Source organism: Tachyglossus aculeatus, chromosome 4 (genome assembly GCF_015852505.1).
Source record: "Tachyglossus aculeatus isolate mTacAcu1 chromosome 4, mTacAcu1.pri, whole genome shotgun sequence".
Taxonomy (NCBI): domain Eukaryota; kingdom Metazoa; phylum Chordata; class Mammalia; order Monotremata; family Tachyglossidae; genus Tachyglossus; species Tachyglossus aculeatus.
Window position 1 is genome coordinate 66752660 of NC_052069.1, and position 21657 is coordinate 66774316.

Below are 21657 nucleotides of genomic sequence, written 5' to 3' on the forward strand. Positions count from 1 at the left end.
TGAGGCAGTGATTAGGATAAAGTCCGGGAGGACAGGGCAGCGCTGACTGACTGACTGTGAGACTGTGACTGTAGAGCCCACTGTTGGGTAGGGAATGTCTCTATGTGATGACAATTTGTACTTCCCAAGCGCTTAGTACAGTGCTCTGCACATAGTAAGCGCTTAATAAATACGATTGATTGATTGATTGATTGACTGACTGGCAGGGGACTGAAGCTGTCTGAACAAACCGCCCAGTTAATCCGATTAGCCAACAGCCCCTGGGAGGCGGCACGGCCCACCGCAGAGGGACTCGAACATTGTCAATTCCTTCTCCGCAAGAAGGGATCAGTCGGTCCAGATCGGACTGGCAAGGCGGGGGATATCCGAAGGGCAGTTCAATCAATCAATCAATCAATCAATCAATCGTATTTATTGAGCGCTCACTGTGTGCAGAGCACTGGACTAAGCGCTTGGGAAGTCCAAGTCGGCAACATATAGAGACAGTCCCTACCCAACAGCGGACTCACAGTCTAAAAGGGGGAGACAGAGAACAAAACCAAACATACTAACAAAATAAAATAGAATAGATATCTACAAGCAAAATGAATAAATAAATAAATAAAAAATAAATAAATAAATAAATAAATAAATAAATGAATAAATGATCAATAAATAGATAATAAATAAGTAGATAGATAGATAGATAGTTCGCAGTGCTTCCCTCATGGTCGCTAGCTCAAACAGCCTTCAGTGTGGTACAACAACGGCCTCATGGAGAGACAGGCACCTCCTCCGTCACGTCAGGGCAGTGACCTTGCCCTCTGTTTGTGTAACCAGGAGAGCCGCAGGCTCCCTCTGCTTCGTGAGCTTCCTTAGGAAAACCATTGTGACAGTAATAAAGGGCAGCAGTTTTCCAATAATGATAATAATAATGATGTTGATGGCATTTATGAAGCACTTACTATGCGCAAAGCACTGTTCTAAACACTGGGGTGATTACAAGGAGATCAGGTTATCCCACAGGGGCTCACAGTTTTAATCCCCATTTTCCAGATGAGGTAACCGAGGCCCAGAGAAGTCAAGTGAGTTGCCCAAAGTCACACAGCTGACAACTGGCGGAGCTGGGATTCGAACCCATGACCTCTGACTCCAAAGCCCGGGCTCTTTCCGCTGAGCCACGCTGCTTCCAATCTTCACTCCAGCCTTTCACTCACACTGTACTGTTCTAGCAGGCCTCGCAACTCTATCGAATCACTTGTACGGCGCTCTTCACATTCATTCATTTTCATTCGTATTTATTGAGCGCTTACTGTGTGCAGAGCACTGTACTGAGCGCTTGGGAAGTACAAGCCGGCAACCTATAGAGACGGTCCCTACCCGACTTCTAGACTGTGAGCCCCCTGTTGGGTAGGGACTGTCTCTATATGTTGCCAACTTGGACTTCCCAAGCGCTTAGTACAGTGCTCTGCACACAGTAAGTGCTCAATAAATACAATTGATTGATTGATTGACAGGCTCACAATCTAGAAGGGGGAGGCAGACAACAAAACATGTGGACAGGTGTCAAGTCATCAGAATAAATAGAAGTAAAGCTAGATGCACATCATTAACAAAATATGTACTGTATATATGTTTGTACGTATTTATTACTCTATTTTACTTGTACATATTTATTCTATTTACTTTATTTAGTTAATATGTTTTGTTTTGTTCTCTGTCTCCCCCTTCTCGACTGTGAGCCCACTGTTGGATAGGGACCGTCTTTATATGTTACCAACTTGTACTTCCCAAGCGCTTAGTACAGTGCTCTGCACACAGTAAGCGCTCAATGCATACGATTGAATGAATGAATGTACGAGTGCTTAATAAATGCCACTGATGGGTTACTCCCTTCTCTCTCTCTTTTTTTTTTTTGTTTTTTGACTTCCCTGCTTGCTTCCAGACTGTCCTTTCAGTTTTACTTGGCTAGCCTGCCTGATATTTGGGGAAATTTTCAGTAAGTCGTAAAACGATAAAATAGTCCACAAGATGGTAGGAAGGGAGTGGGGTGATTCATTCATTCATTCAATCGTATTTATTGAGCGCTTACTGTGTGCAGAGCACTGTACTAAGCGCCTGGGAAGTCCAAGTTGGCAACATATAGAGACGGTCCCTACCCAACAGTGGGCTCACAGTCTAGAAGGGGGAGACAGAGAACAAAACCAAACATATTAACAAAATAAAATAAATAGAATAGTAAATATGTACAAGTAAAATAAATGATAAAATAAAATAAATAAAAAAATGATGCCAGGTTGGTGGATCCAGTAAATAAAAAAAGACTTCTTTGACTGTGAGCCTCTTATGTGACAAACTGTATCTCACCCAATTATCTTAGAACTCTCCTAGCTTTTAGAACACAGTGCCTTTTTTTTTTAACGGTATTTTTTTAAGCGCTTATTATGCGTCCAGCACACTTCTAAGTGCCGGGGTAGACGCAGAGCAATCGGTTTGGACCCTTTCCCCATCCCACGTGGAGCTCACAATCTAACTAGAAGGGAGAATAGGCATTGAATCCCCATTTTACAGTTGCAGAAACCGAGGCTCTGAGAAGTGAAGTGACTTGCCCAAGGTCACACAGCAAGCAGTGGGCAGAGCTGGGATTAGAACCCGGGCCTGCAAATGAATGAAATTGTGAATTTGGTCTGTGTGTCGCCTGAACACTTAGAAGGGGGCAGGGGATGTGTCTGGTTTATGGCTATATTGTACTGTCTTAAGGGCTTAGTACAGTGCTGTGCACATAGTGAGCGCTCAGTATATGATTGACTGAGTCTTCACCCCTTAAGCCCTTTGATACCCACCTCATCCACATCCCCACAGCACTCACATACGGCAGCGTGGCTCAGTGGAAAGAGCCGGGGCTTGGGAGTCGGAGGTCGTGGGTTCTAATCCCGGCTCCGCTGCTTGTCAGCTGTGTGACTTTGGGCAAGTCACTTCACTTCTCTGGGCCTCAGTTCCCTCATCTGGAAAATGGGGATGAAGACTGTGAGCCCCATGTGGGACAACCTGATTACCTGGTTTCCCCCCCAGCGCTTAGAACAGTGCTTTGTAAGCGCTTAACAAATGCCATTATTATTATAATATTAGACTGTGAGCCAGCTGTTGGGTAGGGACCGTCTCTATATGTTGCCAACTTGTACTTTCCAAGCACTTAGTTCAGTGCTCTGCACACAGTAAGCGCTCAATAAATACGATTGATTGATTGATTATCTCATCTGTAAAATGGGGACTGTGAGCCCCTCGTGGGACTTGAGTAAGCGCTCAATAAATACAATTGAATGAATGAATTGTCATTATTATATCCTTATACACTGTCGCTTCCCCATCTGTAATATGTTGTAATGTTTGTCTCCCCACTAGACTGGGAAGCAGTGTGGCCTAGTGGGTAAAACACAGGCCTGGGAGCCAAGGGACTGAGTTCCAGTCTCGGCTCCACTGCTTGCTTTCCTGTGTGACCCTGGGCAAGTCATTTCACTTCTGCACCCCAGCTTCTTCAGCTGCAAAATTGGGAATTCAATACCTGTTCTCCCTCCTCCTTAGCTTGTGAGCCCCATGTGGGACAGGTGTGGTGTCTGACCTGATTGCTTTGTATCTTTTCCCAACACGTAGAACAGTACTTGACATATAGTAAGCGCTTAACAAATAGCGTAACACATAGCTCCTTGAGGGCAAGGATCGATCACGTCTGCCAAATCTATTATATTTTACTTTCCCAAAGAATTTAACGTGGTGCCCAGCACAGAGTGCTCAATAAATATCACTGATGGATTGACCAAGTAAAGTTAAATATCATAGGTCATAGACTCCCCTTGTGTTTTGTTTTGTTTTTTAATTTGGAGAAATACCCTGCAGTTATATTACTAACGAAGGCCAAGTTCATTTTTAGAATCGTGTGCTTAATAAAGACCCAAATTTCACTGAGTTTATTGAGACTTGAAGCAATCAATCAATCAATCATATTTATTGAGCGCTTACTGTGTGCAGAGCACTGTACTAAGCGCTTGGGAAGTACAAGTTGGCAACATATAGAGACAGTCCCTACCCAACAGTGGGCTCACAGTCTGAAAGGGGGGGTGGGGAGCAGCGTGGCTCAGTGGAAAGAGCTCAGGCTTTGGAGTCAGAGGTCATGGGTTCTAATCGTGGCTCTGCCACTAGTCCGCTGTGTGACTTTGGGCAAGTCACTTCACTTCTCTGGGCCTCAGTTCCCTCCTCTGCAAAATGGGGATTGAGACTGTGAGCCCCCCGTGGGACAATCTGATCACCCTGTAACCTCCCCAGCGCTTAGAACGGTGCTTTGCACATAGTAAGCGTTTAATAAATGCCATTATTAAATTAATTAATGTATGGAGACAAATGGATAAAGGAATGTGAAAATACGAAATTCACTTTCCAGGTACTGCATTGCTGTATAATGAGGTCTCTTAGCAGCTAGAGATGCAGTGTGGCTTAGTGAATAGAGCATGGGTCTAGAAATCAGAAGGACTTGGCTTCTAATCCCGGGTCTGCGGCTTGTCTGCTTTGTGACCTTGGACAAGTCCCCTAACTTCTCTGTGCCGCAGTTATCTCATCTGTAAAATGGAGATTAAGAATGTGAACCCCATGTGGGACATAGAATGTGTGCAACCTGATTAGCTCGTCTCTACCCCAGTGCTTAATACAGTTCCATGGCACATAATAAGCGCTTTGCAAATACCATGATGATGATAATGATGATGATGATGATTATTAATAATAATAACCCTCAGCATTTGTTGAGGGTGCTCTTTACACTGAGTACAGTCTATGCTCTTGAAGAAAAACTTGAGAGAAAACCAAAGGACAGACACTCAGCTCTAAAATTATGGTGCCTGAAGCCCAGTGGAAACAGTGCTTTGAAATACAAATATCATCATCATCAATCGTATTTATTGAGCGCTTACTGTGTGCAGAGCACTGTACTAAGCGCTTGGGAAGTACAAGTTGGCAACATATAGAGACAGTCCCTACCCAACAGTGGGCCCTAACATGCACAGCATTGCGGCTTCTCCCTGTACTAGTTTCTTGGGTAGAATTGTATATCATGGCTCAGTGGAAAGAGCCTGGGCTTTGGAGTCAGCGGTCATGGGTTCAAATCCTGGCTCTGCCAATTGTCAGCTGTGTGACTTTGGGCAAGTCACCTCACTTCTCTGGGCCTCAGTTCCCTCATCTGTAAAAAGGGGGATTAAGACTGTGAGCCCCCTCTGGGACAACTTGATCACCTTGTAACCTCCCCAGTGCTTAGAACAGTGCTTTGCACATAGCAAGCGCTTAATAAATGCCATTATTATTATATCTAGACGGTACTATTGGCAGGCCAGTTATTCCAACTTTCTCCCTTGGTCCAAATAAAGCAATGAAGTTCTCATCCTAATCACAGTGGTTTTAGCACTTGTTTGAAACTTCAGCGAACCCCATTAAAATCACAGCTATCAAACATTCCCAGGCTTTAAAAAAAAATACTACCTTTCCTCCATAATGTTATGTTTTACATCTTTGCATCCATTGCCCTTTATCAATCAGGTGTATTTATTGTATTTATTTATTTATAAATGTATTTATATATTGATATATACCTGTATATATGTTTGTACATATTTATTATTCTATTTATTTTGCTTGTACATATCTATTCTGTTTATTTTATTGTGTTAGTATGTTTGGTTTTGTTCTCTGTCTCCCCCTTTTAGACTGTGAGCCCACTGTTGGGTAGGGACTGTCTCTATATGTTGCCAACTTGTACTTCCCAAGCGCTTAGTACAGTGCTCTGCACACAGTAAGCGCTCAATAAATGCGATTGATTGATTGATTGATTAATTGAGTGCTTGCTATGTTCAGAACACTGTACTAAGCGCTTGGGGAAAGCACAGTCCAACAGAATTAGCGGGCACATTCTCTGCCAATAACAAGCTTACAGTCTAGAGGGGGAGAAAGATATTAATGCTTCAAACCGTTTTTCTTTTACCATATTTTCTACTGAACAAATGTGCATCATCTTGTAAAAGGAAGGTTTCTTTGAAGCCTTTGGTTTGGGCTTTCATAAGCTTCTAAGATAGTGAAGGGTTCTTTTGCTGAATTTGAAAAGATGTAATAAATTTCTGAACCGTAATGACGATAATAGCATCATTTAGCGTTTAGGGTGGATAGAAACATGGAAGAAATGTGAATTGTAAATACTCAAATCTAGAGTGAGAATCAGGGGAGAAAACCAGAACAAGTGAAATGGTAAAAATATTTTTTTCCCCTCTCCTTTAGGCATAAGATTTTAAATATGCTAACAAAGAACCCACCATTCACTAAGAATATGGAATCTCCATTATGCAATGAAGCCCTGGTAGACCAACTTTGGAAACTGATGAATTCAGGTTAGTTCCGTTTTGGTGACTGATCAAAATTCTGTGTGTCGTGGGTTTGAAGTTTGCCACCGATTTTTATTACTTTTTAAGAAATGAGAAAGGTGGAACTTCCAGATCTGGAGACGTGGCTTCTAACGGCAGATTGGGCTGCAAAATGACTTCTAAAGTTCTCTCGTGCTCTAGGGGCTAAACTTAAAATACGGTGAAAGTCTAAGCTCCCTGCGATTAAGGACTCACAAGCGAGAAGGTAGCTGGAAGCAACAGAGTTGTGCAAAGCTCGGCAAATAACATCGCCAGGGTTGTTCTTGGAGGAAGCCATTTCAGCCATAATGACTAGTCAATTAGAGAAATTGATTATTGTGTTAAAGCGGTAGACCCAGCTGGGTTAGGTTCTGTAAAGTTTATTCAGCCCGTTAAGACATATTGTTTATGTGCCGGGCTTTATTTCTTGTCTTAATAGTGGATTGAAATATATAATTTACACCTACCTTAATCTTAAACAAGGTATCTCATTGTATTGGCCACGGTATCATATTAAAGCTTTTATTTTGAATCTTAAAAAAATCACGACATTGTCGATTTAGTTTCACAAGCTGCCCACGCTTTGATTGGAAGCCTTGGAAAAAAGGTGGGGGGGGGGGGGTCGTGTTCCCGGATTTCTCTTGAACTGTTATGAATAGAGAATTTCTAACGTCGTTAGCCGTGAAAGCATAACTGATCCTGCTCCCTTCCCCCCGACCCTCCAAATCCACCGGATCCAGAACTCGAGAACTTTAAGGTACTGTTTAGCAGCTATCTACTGCCACACATTTTCAAATGAGGAAAGCAAATTGGGGTTTCTAAAACCTTTCAATTAGAGCTCCTTTTTACATTGCGTATTTGCTTTTCTGAGTTTGACCAGTGAAGTAATGATTTTTCTATTTGGGTAGCATCGGGCCAGTATAGAAGAGTGCTGTATCTTATACTATTGAACTGTTTTTCATTACTAAGGCAGTCTCATCCAGTATTCACAAGCTGCTCTTTAATAACATTTGGCACACTACTACCGGGATGACTATATAAGTTTATGTAATCCTTCAGGACATTGACGGCTGACTGTTCTATTTACATCATTATTTTTAGTGTTTGAAAGCCCCACACTCTGGGGCCACTTCTCCTTCGGTTTGTTAAGATTTGCCAGATGTCAGAATCAGGAAATAAACAATTTTGATGTTAACATCAGGCCGTTTCAAAGCTCTACTCTCCCTGTCTCTTTTCCTTCTCCTCCTTTGGGCCCCTATTTCTTAAGAGTAGAGGTTGTTGACCTTAGTGGAAACAGGCCAATCTGAGTCTCGGGAAACTGAAAGCACAGATCTCAATATTATTCATTCATTCATTCAGTCGTATTTATTGAGCGCCTACTCTGTGCAGAGCACTGTACTAAGCGCTTGGGAAGTACAAGTTGGCAACATATAGAGACAGTCCCTACTCAACAACGGGCTCACAGTCTAGAAGGGGGGGACAGACAACAAAACAAAACATCTAGACAGGTGTCAAGTCGTCAGCACAAATACAGTTAAAGCTATATGCAAATCATTAACAAAATAAATAGAATAGTAAATATGTACAAGTAAAGTAGAGTGATAAATCTGTACAAACATATATACAGGTGTTGTGGAGAGGGGAAGGAGGCAGGGCAGGGGGTGATGGGGAGGAGGAGAGGAAAAAGGGGGCTCAGTCTGGGACGGCCTTTCGGAGGAGGTGAGCTCTCAGTAGGGCTTTGAATTTCCAAATTTGCAGGAGCCTATCAATCGATCAGTGATATTTATTGAGCGCTCACTATATTCAGAACACTGTACTCGGCGCTTGAGAGAGTACAATACAACAGACCCAGCAACATGTTCCCTGCCCACAACAAGCTTACGGTCTAGCGAGAAGCATCGTGGCCCAGTGGAAAGGGCCCAGACCCGGGGCATCAAGAGACCTCGGTTGTAATTGGGACTGTGCCGCTTGCCTGCTGTGTGACCTTGGGCAAGTCACTTAACTGCTCCGTGCCTTGGTTTCCTCAACCGTAAAGTAGTTTATCCCTACTTTCGCTATTCTCCCTCCTCTTAGACTGCAAGCCTCATGTGGAAAGGGACGGTGGCCAAGCTCCGTACTGATTCCGTCCCATCTCTTCGGACGGTGCTTTGCACATAGTCGATGGACTTTATCGAGTGTTTAGCCAAGCACTCGGGTGAGAGCAGTAGGATAGAATCAGTAGACACCATCCCTTCCAGAAGGGGAGACAGGCAGACATTAAGATAAATTACAGACAGGCAAAATGTCAGAGCGTAAGCCTTGAACAAGTACCAAAATCATTATTATTGTTATTACTACTAATAAAAATAATAACGATAATTAGTAGGCCTGGAGCTAGCGTTCTTTCTCTATCCCGACTCTCCTAAACTTTGCCAGTAAGAAGGGGAGTGCTGGTTTCTGCAGTTACCCCTCAATAAATGCGAACCAGTGAATGAATAACGGGGCGGCAGCTTTCAGGTAGTACCGTTCTTCTCGTTAGCTCGTTGCCCTTTTCTCCCTCAGTAATTACTTCAAGAAGTGGAAGGAATGACTGCATGAGGGGATTAGGAGTTCAGTTTCTCCAGCTTCCCGTTGGGCTCTATCGCAGGAAGGGAAAGAGTCCAGCTCTGGACACAGAGTGTTGAAAGGCAGTTTTCAAAATAAGCCCCTTGATGGTTCCCTCCAGAAAATCCTGGTCTCTCAGCGCTACTTGCTGATTGATTCTAGGGGTTCGGCATTCGGCGTGGAAGAAGTGGGACTGGGGAAGGATGGGGGCTGTGACTTTTGCAATTATAGAGTTGAACCAGGCCGTTTTCCACGTTAAGTAGTTTTTCTAGCCAAACTGTAGAAGCCAGTTCAGCAGAGATCCTCCAAGAGCTGCTACCGATGACTGGAGGAGTGAATTCTGCAGGAGCCTTATCCTCTGGTCAGAATTGAATCCCACTGCACCGGTTAGTGTATTATAATAATAATGTTGGTATTTGTTAAGCGCTTACTATGTGCAAAGCACTGTTCTAAGCGCTGGGGGGAACACAAGGAGATGAGGTTGTCCCATGGGGGGCTCACAGTCTTAATCCCCATTTTACAGATGAGGGAACTCAGGCACAGAGAAGTGAAGTGACTTGCCCAAGGTCACACAGCAGACATGTGGGGGAGTCGGGATTCGAACCCATGACCTCTGACTCCAAAGCCCGGGCTCTTTCCACTGCGCCACGCTGCTCCTCTAATTAATTTCCTCTAGACCAGAAGCTTCTTGTGGGCAGGGCACGCGTCCACCGATTCTGTTGCGTCGTACTCTCCCGGCCCCTTGGTGCAGTGCTCTCCACAAAGGAAGCGCTCAACGCCTACCATGGATTGACTGAATCTGTACCACTTGTCTGCTGCGTGACCTTGGGCAAGCCACTTAGCTTCTCTGTGCCTCAGTTGCCTCATCTGTAAAATGGGGATTAAGACCGTGAGCCCCACGTGGGACAACATGATTACCTTGTATTTACCCCAGAGCTTAGAACAGTGAGTGCTGGGCCCATAGTGAGCACTTAGCAAATACCATAGTTTTTATTGTTATTATTACCGGATGTTTATCCAGATGTATATGTATAGACATGTTTCAACTTCGGAGAGGATTGATTTTAGTACTTGGGGAGCCGGCCAAGCCGACAGTGTGCAAACTAGCAAATGTTGTTATCCAGTCATTATACAATATGGATCCTAAAAACAAGCTTTTCCATTCTGGCCTGCCAACCGTCCTTGTTGTAATGCTGTCGGATCCAATCAGAGGGAAACAGAGGCTCGTTTGTACCGAATGAATGGCGGCGCTTGTGTCCCCGTCGTCCCGGCTCACCTAATCCGTCCTTTCTCCGCCATGAGGGTTGAGTAGAGAGGTGGGGCAGCGGACGGAGAGTGCAGGGAGCTGAGCAGCTTCTGCTCCTTGGCCTCGGGGGGAGAGGGGTTCATTTTGTTTTGTTTTTCAACAGTGGAAGTACTTCAGGAGCCCGGCATCTTTGTCCGTTACCCGCAGATGCACGTAATACCCCCGGGTCACGTTGCATTCCCGAAGGCTTCCATCTTGCTTTTGTCCTCGGGGCCGTTTCACTAAACGGCTGCCAGATGTTTCACCGGCTAATCGGCTCTTAGCCACTGAAAGCTTAGATTCGATCGGGAGGAAGCCACGGGATTTCTTTGTCCGCCTCCGGCTGCCGTGACGAGCGATTCCACTGACGTCTACGCTAATAATGAGTTATGCAGCGCTTAGAACAGTGCCTGGCACATAGTAAGGGCTTAACAAATGCCGTAAGATAAATAAATAGAATATTTATTAAATGCTAAGCGCTGTGCTGATCTGATGCTGATAGCCAGAGTCGAAACAATGCCTGGTCCGCACGGGGCCCAAAGCGAGGGGGAAGAGGGTTTATATCTTCATTTTACAGACGAGGAAACTCTGAGGCACAGTACTGACAGTTGACAGAAGCGAAGGTGGGGAAATCAATAAGAGCCTTTGTTCTATTATGTTGCCAATTTGTACTTCCCAAGCGCTTAGTACAGTGCTCTGCACATAGTAAGCGCTCAATAAATGCGATTGATGATGATGATATTAGGAGAGGCAGTGTGGCTTAATAGAGCAAAAGCCTCGGCGTCCCATTCCGCCACTTGTCTGCTCTGTCACCTTGAGCAAGTCACTTCACTTTTCCGTGCCTCTGTTCCCTTATCTGTACAATGGGGATTAAGACTGTGTGCCCCATGTGGAACATGGACAGTGTCCAACCTGATTACTTTGTATGTATCCCAGCGCTTAGTACAGTGCCAGGCACATAATCAGCCCTCAGCAAACACCACTAATAATAATATTGTTCCAGTAAAACCTTTGTATTTAGAGTCCTGTGGGGGACCTTCTCCCTGCCTCAGTTACCTCATCTGTAAAATGGGAATTAAGACTGTGAGCCCCATGTGGGGCAGGGACTGTATCCAACCTGTAGAACCTTTTTTGGGGAATGCCGTGGGACCTTCTCCCTGCCTCAGTTACCTCATCTGTAAAATGGGAATTAAGACTGTGAGCCCCATGTGGGACAGGGACTGTATCCAACCTGTAGAACCTTTTTTTTTGGAATGCCATGGGACCTTCTCCCTGCCTCAGTTACCTCATCTGTAAAATGGGAATTGAGACTGTGAGCCCCATGTGGGACAGGGACTGTGTCCCATCTGGTTGTCTTGTATCTACCTCACAGCTTAGAACAGTGCTTGATGCATAGTAAGGGCTTAACAAATAACATCATCATCATCGTCGTGGAGTGCTGTCTACCAAAGCAGCGTGGCTCAGTGGAAAGAGCGCGGGCTTTGGAGTCCGAAGTCATAGGTTCAAATCCCGCCTATGCCAATCGCCAGCTGTGTGACTTTGGGCAAGTCACTTAACTTTTCTGTGCCTCAGTTCCCTCATCTGTAAAATGGGGATGAAGACTGTGAGCCCCCTGTGCGACAACCTGATCACCTTGTAACCTCCCCAGTGCTTAGAACAGTGCTTTGCACAAAGTAAGCACTTAATAAATGCTATCATTATTATTATTATTATTATTATTATTATTATTGTTACCACTTAACCAAAGAGTTAATGAAAATGGTGGTTAATCCAAGCGCTGCCTGGTAGCCTAATCACAGAGCGTGCTCGCCCCCGGAGGAAGCCCTAGGAAGATCTGGGAGGGAGAGGATGGTCTACTGATCAGATAGATAGCCTAGAGCTAAAGTTCTTCGATTGACTGTGAGTTGAAGCTGTTCCTTAATTAGATTCCCTGAGAGTTTATATAAATCACCGCAAACATTGTAAATTCCTTCTCCAGTGAGATTATTGACCAAGTTGGTCCAAGAATGGATCCGTTTAATGATGCTGGTTTTTAGGACTTCTTGGATAATACTGTCTCAGCCTCCTCTCCGATCTCCCATCCTCTTGTCTCTTCCCACTTGTATCCATACTTCACGCCGCTGCCCAGATTGTCTTTGTCCAGAAACGCTCTGGGCATGTCACTCCCCTCCTCAAAAATCTCCAGTGGCTACCAATCAACCTGCGCATCAGGCAGAAACTCCTCACCCTGGGCTTCCAGGCTGTCCATCCCCTCGCCCCCTCCTACCTCACCTCCCTTCTCTCCTTCTCCAGCCCAGCCCGCACCCTCCGCTCCTCTGCCGCTAATCTCCTCACCGTACCTCGCTCTCGCCTGTCGCGCCATCGACCCCCGGCCCACGTCATCCCCCGGGCCTGGAATGCCCTCCCTCTGGCCATCTGCCAAGCTAGCTCTCTTCCTCCCTTCAAGGCCCTGCTGAGAGCTCACCTCCTCCAGGAGGCCTTCCCAGACTGAGCCCCCTCCTTCCTCTCCCCCTCCTCCCCCTCTCCATCCCCCCCACCTTACCTCCTTCCCTTCCCCACAGCACCTGTATATATGTATATATGTTTGTACATATTTATTACTCTATTTATTTTACTTGTACATATCTATTCTATTTATTTTATTTTGTTAATATGTTTTGTTTTATTCTCTGTCTCCCCCTTCTAGACTGTGAGCCCACTGTTGGGTAGGGACTGTCTCTGTGTGTTGCCAACTTGTATTTCCCAAGCCCTTAGTACAGTGCTCTGCACACAGTAAGCGGTCAGTAAATATGATTGATTGATTGATAATAATGATGGTATTTGTTAAACGCTTACGATGTGCAAAGCACTGTTCTAAGTGCTGGGGGGATGCAAGGTGATCAGGTTGTCCCACGTGGGGCTCACAATCTTCATCCCCATTTTACAGGTGAGGTAACTGAAGGCACAGAGAAGTGACATGATTTACCTCAAGTCACACAGCTGACAATTGGCGGAGCTGGGATTTGAACCCATGACCTCTGACTTCAAAGCCCGGGCTCTTTCCACTGAGCCACGCTGCTTCTCTGTTGAGGTGTCAAATAGCAAAACCGCTTTATTCATTCATTCATTCATTCAATTGTATTTATTGAGCGCTTACTGTGTGCAGAGCACTGTACTAAGCGCTTGGGAAGTACAAGTCGGCAACAGATAGAGATGGTCCCTACCCAACAACAGGCTCACAGTCTAGAAGGGGGAGGCAGACAACGAAACGAAACACGGAGTCTGGTGTCAAAATCATCAGAACAAATAGAATTAAAGCTATATGCACAAAGCTTTACCATATGTTTATGGTATTAGGTTTCTAAGGGATTTCTTTTGTCGATGATTTTGTAGGGGTAATCTTAGAATGAAAATTAAATCATGTGCACATAAGGCAGGTTATTGTACTTGCCTGTTCCCCCAAAGACCTCCAAGCTTGAATACATTATTCTTAAAATTCGTGGGAGGGATTCTGTTATCTGCTTTATTCCTGATATTGAATGTGCTAGGTGGCACTGGGGGTTTTTTTGCAGTATTTGTTACGTGCTTGCTATGTGCCAGGCACTGTACTTAAGTGCCGGGGTAGGTAGTGTGGCTCAGTGGAAAGAGCATGAGCTTTGGAATCAGAGGTCGTGGGTTCAAATCCCGGCTCCACCACTTGTCAGCTGTGTGACTTGGGGCAAGTCACTTCACTTCTCTGGGCCTCAGTTCCCTCATCTGGAAAATGGGGATTAAGACCATGAGCCCCAGGTGGGACAACCTGATCACCTTGTAACCTCCCCAGCACTTAGAACAGTGCTTTGCACATAGTAAGCTCTTAATAAATGCCATCATTATTATTATTGTACAAGATAAGTGGGTTGGACACAGTCCCTGCCCCACATAGAGGTCACAGTCTTAATCCCCATTTTACAGATGAGGTACTGAGGCACAAGGAAGTACTTTTTTTTTTTTTATAGTATCTGTTAAGCACTTACTATGTGCCGGGCCCTGTTTTAAGTGCTGAGAAACATTTATCAATCAGTTAGTGATATTTATTGGTTGCTGACTGCGTGCAGAGCACTGGACTAAGGGTTTGGCAGTGAAGAGAAGCATCGTGACTCAGTGGCAAGAGCCCGGGCCTGGGAATCAGAGGTCATGGGTTCTAATCCAGACTCCACCACTTGTCAGCTGTGTGACTTTGGGCAAGTCACTTCACTTCTCTGGGCCTCAGTTCCCTCATCTGTAAAAATGGGGTCGAAGACTGTGAGTCCCACGCGGGACAATCTGATCACCTAGTATCTCCCCCAGCGCTTAGAACAGTGCTTTGCACATAGTAAACGCTTAACAAATACCATCATTATTTATTATTATTATTATTACAGGCGCCTCCCCCCACCCTGCCCACCCTCAGACTGTGAGCCCGTTGTTGGGTAGGGATTGTCTCCCTTTGTTGCTGAATTGACCCTTATAAGCGCTTAGTACAGTGCTCTGCACACAGTAAGCTCTCAATAAATGCAATTGAATGAATGAATACACTCCAACATAATGGGTAGATTTGGTTCCTGCTTACCATCTAGAGGGGTGTCTGAGGAACAAAGGCTAACTGAAGTACTCAGAAAATCAGGATGATGAAACGTTAACCTCCACCTCCCCTACTACCCCACTTCAAAGAGTGGGAAAAAAAAATGTTCCATCTCCTCAAGAAACCCTCCTTGCCTAAGAGTAATAATAATAATGATGGCATTTATTAAGCGCTTACTATGTGCAAAGCACTGCTCTAAGCACTGAGGAGGTCACAAGGTGATCAGGTTGTCCCACGGGGGCTCACAGTCTTAATCCCCATTTTACAGATGAGGTACTGAGGCACAGAGAAGTGAAGTGACTTGCCCAAAGTCACACAGCTGACAATTGGCAGAGCCGGGGTTTGAACCCATGACCTCTGACTCCAAAGCCCGGGCTCTTTCCACTGAGCCACGCTGTTTAGTTGGTGATCAGCCTTCCCAGACTGAGCCCCTTCCTTCCTCTCCCCCTCGTCCCCCTCTCCATCCCCCCATCTTACCTCCTTCCCTTCCCCACAGCACCTGTATATATGTTTGTACATATTTATTACTCTATTTATTTTACTTGTACATATCCATTCTATTTTATTTTGTTAGTATGTTTGGTTTTGTTCTCTGTCTCCCCCTTTTAGACTCTGAGCCCACTGTTGGGTAGGGACTGTCTCTATATGTTGCCAACTTGTACTTCCCAAGCGCTTAGTACAGTGCTCTGCACACAGTAAGTGCTCAATAAATACGATTGATTGATTGATTGATCTGCTTATCTCTCCCTTCCCCACCCTTCCTTTATTCAGTGGCTGCAGCTCATTTAAAAATCAAACAAGTTGAGTAAAATCTGTACCCAATCAATAGAAAGTAGTAACCTTTCTGTCTTCCATTGCTTTTAGGGACGTCACACGACTGGAGACTGAGATGTGGGGCGGTGGACTTGTATTTCATCCTCTTTGGCCTCAGCAGGCCTTCTTGTTTGCCACTCCCTGAGCTGGGGCTGGTTCTTAATTTAAAAGAGAAGAAAGCCGTCCTGAATCCGACCATCATTCCCGAGGCAGGAACGGGCATCCAAGAGTCTCTGAGCAATCTAAACAGCCACACACAGCTAATGGGATTTCAGAGCCTTGTAAGAACCACGGTAGTATTTCCAAACAATAGTGAATCAGTGGTGTAATAGACTGTTATATTTCCAAACAAGTGGTCTCTCTTTAGACCAGGAAAAGCCACCAGTCAGTCGATTAATCTCCAGACTCTAAGCTTACTGTGGGCAGGGACCGTTTGTCAACTCTTTATATTGGCCTCTCCCAAGCGCTTAGTAAAGTGCTCTGCACACCGTAAGCGCTCAGTAAATAGGATTGATTGATCGAGTCAGTGCAGAGCACTGTACGAAGGGCTTGAGAGTACAATACAATGGAGTTGGTAGACCCCATCCCTGCCCACAAGGAGCTTGCAGTCTAGACAAGTTGTCAGCACCGTTTTACCAAAATTAGAATGTCTCGTTTCCAGATATCTTCTAGACTGCGAGCCCACTGTTGGGTAGGGACCGTCTCTATATGTTGCCAACTTGTACTTCCCAAGCGCTCAGTACAGTGCTCTGCACACAGTAAGCGCTCAATAAATACGATTGAATGAATATCTGTACTGTAGTATGCCGATTATCCAAACTGCTGCATGTATGGATAATTGAAAATACAGATTGTTGACTTGCCTTTGTACCCTTTGTTCCTGCTAAACTGAGGAAGTGTAGGAACAGCCTGTAGATTCGCCCCTGTGTTTCTCACGTAGCCACGCACCGTCGACCATCAGTTCAGTTGGCCAGTGGGCGGGATGGATGGTTAGCATTCAGATCATCCATATGTACGTCACTGGATTCTCCGATGATACATCGAAGTAGGACATCTTATCTCTGTCAGTCAGTCAAACGCATTTATGGAGCCCTTACGTTGCCCAGAGCGCTGTGGTAAGCCCTTGGGAGGATACAGTAGAGTTAATAACCACGATCCGTATCCTCAGGTAGTTTATAATCCTTCAGGGGAGACAAGTGCTAAAATAAATTACTTAGCAGGAAGCAAAAGAGTATAAAGATATGTAAGTAAATGCAGTGGGCCAAGGGTTGCGGGGGAGAGAGAGTTACCCAAGTAGTTCTTGAGAAAGCTAGGATGCCCGTAGAACAATTTCGGACATGTAGTAAGCACTTAAATACCATAAAAAATTAAATTGGGGTAGTATTCATTCATTCATTCAATCGTATTTATTGAGCGCTTACTGCGTGCAGAGCACTGTAGTACATATTATGGTAGGGAAGCAAAAATATTTAAGAACTAAGAGTTCAATTCCATGGACAAGTTCTTATTAAACTGTAATCAAGGTAAAGGTCAAGAAAAATCGTCATTATTTCGAAGCCATTTAGTGATCTTCTGGGGGTGTGATTTTGTTATTTTTTGTTTTTAGTTATTTTGGTGCTTTGTAACGTGGGCTTCATTCGGGCATCTAATTTTCATTTTGGATGCCGCCACAGGAAGATGATCACCTTGTGAAGGAACCGTCTTGCAACGTGTCAGCGCATCAGCAGGGAACCAAGAGGAAGGCCGACTCGCTCTTGGGATCCCCCCTAGAACCTGGTCAAATCCTGGAGAAGAATGAGGACAGCAGTAAAGTCAAACTCAAGATCAGAGTAAGGAGACTATTAAAATGGCAATACCAGGGGAGGCTATTAAATGTCCAGTCAGTTTTCCCTTTTTGGTAGTTTTGTTCATTGCAGTGGCTTTTCCCTCGCCCCCATTCAAATACAGAGAGATTGGTTAAGGGAAGTGGGCAAACGATTCCTAGAGCCCTTCCTGTCAGTTGATTCCTTCAAGGTCAATTTTAAGCGCTCAGTACAGTGCTCTGCACACAGTAAGCGCTCAATAAATGCAATTGAATGAATTTTGATTCCTTCATTCAGTACTATGTATTGAGCACGTTCTGGGGGCCTCATCTCTGTACTTGGCACTTGGGAGAAAGAGGGGAAAAAACAAGCCAAAGAGATTGTTCTTGCCTTTTAGGAGCTTGTAAAATAATTGAATCATTGAGACGAGTAAAATAAACCTATTATTCCACAAACACTCCTTCACTAGGAAAAGAAAGGAATATTACTCCTTCCTTTTGAATTATTTTGGGGTCTAGGCTGGGATTGCTGTTCGTGTTCCCTTCACCTGGGGAAAGAGGTTTTCAACAAGTACTTATAATTATCTCCCTTTTTTCTCCTCCTTGTAGTTCTCAAATTCTCAAGAAGAAGAAGAGGTTGATATGGACACAGTTCACGATAGTCAGGCTTTTATCTACCATCATTTGAACATGCTGGAAAGGCCGTCCACACCAGGTAAGAGAAGCGTATGGAAGAGTGGCAGCTTGCTTTTTCGAGTGGTTTGGCTTGGCGAACCGCGGCGTGTACGCCATAGATGGAAACCCCCTGAGTGCGGAGCCTCGTGGAAAGAGCATGGGCCTGGGAATCAGAGACCCTGGGTTCTAATCCAAGCGTTGCCAGTTTGCTGTGTGACCTTGGGCAAGTCATTTCACGTCTGTGCCTCAGTTTCTTCAACGGTAAAATAAGGATTCAATACCTGTTCTCCCTTAAAATAATAATAATGATGGCATTTGTTAAGCACTTACTACGTACTAAGCACTGGGGAGGATACAAGGTGTTCAGGTTGTCCCACGTGCGGCTCACAGTCTTATTCTAGTACAGTGCTCTGCACACAGTAAACACTCAATAAATACGATTGAATGAATGAATTCCCCATTTTACAGATGAGATAACTGAGGCACAGAGAAATTAAATGACTTGCCCAAAGTCACACAGCTGACAGTTGCGGAGCCGGGATTTGAACCCATGACCTCTGACTCCCAAACCCAGCCCCTTCCCACTGAGCCACGCTGCTTCTACTTTAGATGGCGAGCCCCTTGTGGGACCGGGACTGTGTCTGACGTGATTAACTTGTACCTACCCTAGCGCTTAGAAGAGTGTTTGACACATAGTGTTTTATAAATACTGTTTTTTTTTTAAAAAAAAAGCCCATGTGCTGCCAGGGGGTCGGACAAAGAGCTTTTCAGGCTAGAGAATAGTCACTTCATCTTGTTCCTGCTTGGATCCCCAGTACAGTCCTGCCTTAAGCCATGGCTGTTCTCCTTCCCTGAAATCTCCGGGTTCAGCTTAAAGAGGAGGCTTTCTCAGAGTTGGCCTGAGGTGACCATTTCCCCGGTTTCCCTAGAGACAGGAAGATTTCCGCAACACGGCCAGGTCCCTGCCATCCCTTTTCTGCCTGATCTGGCTGGACCTGGGACCCACGGGAGAGAGAAGGGAAAGGGAATGGTGACCACCTCCCCCTCTCCTCCCCATCGCAAATCTTTGCGACATGCGTATTTTAGCTTAAGTTGTATTTATTTGAGGGCACTGCTGAGGTACAGCCATTACAGTCCTCCGCTTCCTCCCAAGGTCTCAGAACATTTTCTGCACATGGCTAAGTGCTCAGTTCAGTCAGTCAGTGGCATTTATCGAGCGCTTCCTATGTGGAGAGCACTCTGCTTGGGAGAGTAAGATATTGACAGAGTTAGCAGGCACATTCCCTGCCCACAAGTGAGCTTTCAGTTTCGAGGGGAGGCAAAGGATTAGATGTTGCTTATCAAACGATTCAGATCAAAAATTGGATGGCTTGCCCCATTTGAACTTGAACTTGAGGATCACCTATCTCCAGTTGGATCCTGACTGTTCACGCTCGTGCCTGCTCTGCAGTAGGGAAAAAATTGCCATGGTAAACTTGCAGACAGGTTCAGTCGCACCCCTCGCGTCTATGTGGCATCAGAAAATGCCTTTTGCGCTCTCAATCAACGCCCTGGAGGCCCTCCTACAACCTGTGAAGTTTTGAGGTGGTCAGCCAGTGATCAGTGCTCTGCACACAGTAGGCACTCAATAAATACGATTGAATGAAACCCGCATCATTTTTGCCTGCAGCTCAGCCGCTGAGGTTCGATCCTTTTTGTTGTTGTTATTTCTTAAGTGTTAACTATGTGCCAGGCACTGTACTAAGTGCTGGGGTCGATACAAGGTAATCGGGTTGGACACAGTCCCTGTCCCGCACGGGGCTCACAGTCTTAATCTCCATTTAACAGAGGAAGTAACGGAGACACAGAGAAAAGGAGCGACTTGCCCGAGGTCACCCAGCAGACAGGTGGCGAAGCCAGAATTAGAACCCAGATCCTCCTGACTCTCAGGCCCCTGCTCTATCCACTCGGCCACACTACTCCCCTGACGCTATAAGCTCGTCACGGGCAGGGAGCGTGTCTGCTAATCCTGTTATATTGTGCTCTCCCAAACACTCAGTACATAGGATTGTTTGACTGAAGGATGCGAGTCAGGATCAGTAAGAGCTGGAATAAACAATGGAATCAAAATTTACGTTTCAGGTGTCTCAAAACTGAGGCCAGCTAGCTCCCGCTCTGCTCTGGTGCCTCAGCATCCACTAAGCTGTGACATCCCAGCTACTACAAAACCTCAGTGGGGTGTGGAGCTGTCCCGAAAAGGTTCAGGTAAAACTTTTTCCTCACTCGAAAGAAAGAAAAAGAAAAAAAACTTGGCCCTCCCCCCTTACCTCTGAGCTAACCTCAGCGTAACTGTATGAGTCAGTTGCCAAAATAAAGTCTCTTCTACGGTTGTGGTTTGGTCTGTTATCTCACTCTTGAATCTTCAGCTTTTGATGTAAAAAAAAAGTGATTTGGGATCACCTCTGTAATCAAAAATGTTGTGCGTCCAATGATGTAATTAGCCAGCATAGTGAAGCAGAAGCCCACTCGGTTGCAGTTTGGGGCAGTACAAACACGAGGGCTATCAGTGTTGTGTTTTTAGCAAGGGGAATTGAGAACACGGGGCGTATGTTGTTTCATGTGAATCTATACGTATTTAAGAGAATAGCCCGAGATGTTGGAAATCGCAGGCGAAAACGGTAAAGAAATGGTTCTGTTTTTATCGTTCCCTATCGAGTGAGGCATCCCATTCTTGCCTGTCCCGCCGTCGACCCCCGGCCCACGTCCTCCCCCTGGCCTGGAATGCCCTCCCTCCACAAATCCACCAAGCTCGCTCTCTTCCTCCCTTCAAAGCCCTACTGAGAGCTCACCACCTCCAAGAGGCCTTCCCAGACTGAGCCCCCTTTTTCCTCTCCTCCTCCCCATCCCCCTGCCCTACCTCCTTCCCCTCCCCACCTCCTTCCCCTCCCCACAGCACTTGTTTATATATTTGAACAGATTTATTACTCTATTTTACTTGTACATATTTACTCTTCTATTTATTTTGTTATTGATGTGCATATAGCTTTAATTCTGTTTGTTCTGACGACTTTGACACCTGTCTACGTGTTTTGTTTTGTTGTCTGTCACCCCCTTCTAGACTGTGAGCCTGTTGTTGGGTAGGGACCGTCTCTATATGTCGCCAACTTGTACTTCCCAAGCGCTTACACAGTAAGCACTCAACAAATACGATTGAATGAATGAATGAATGAATGAAAGATCTGGGAGTTGAAATTGTCATGCCTGGGGCAGTCAGAGCCTCCTCTTCACAAGCCTGTGTATACATTTAACTTATTTTTTTTTTCTCCTCTACCCCCGGATGTCATCTTGAAAATGGGACCTTTTAAAAGTTGTCTTCTATTTATTTTGCACTCGTGTTGTTTACCAAGGGAACATTATAATTCAACAAAGGAATAAACAACAGAAGCAGATGAGCTCTCAAGAAACAAAGATTTGTTTTCAAGCAAATGTTGGTAGTGAAAGAAGAGGGAGGAAAAACAAACCATAC

At 45.1% G+C, this 21657-nt stretch overlaps 1 protein-coding gene across 1 annotated transcript in view; it reads left to right on the plus strand.

The window, feature by feature from the left end:
• The window catches only part of TAF2 (TATA-box binding protein associated factor 2), a 147375-nt gene that overhangs the window by 109980 nt on the left and 15738 nt on the right, over window positions 1-21657 (plus strand). Inside the window, exons 23-27 of the mRNA XM_038744924.1 lie at window positions 6292-6401; window positions 15728-15957; window positions 17350-17505; window positions 18087-18192; window positions 20274-20396. Coding sequence (XP_038600852.1) covers window positions 6292-6401; window positions 15728-15957; window positions 17350-17505; window positions 18087-18192; window positions 20274-20396 — 725 coding nt within the window. The remainder of the gene's footprint in view (window positions 1-6291; window positions 6402-15727; window positions 15958-17349; window positions 17506-18086; window positions 18193-20273; window positions 20397-21657) is intronic.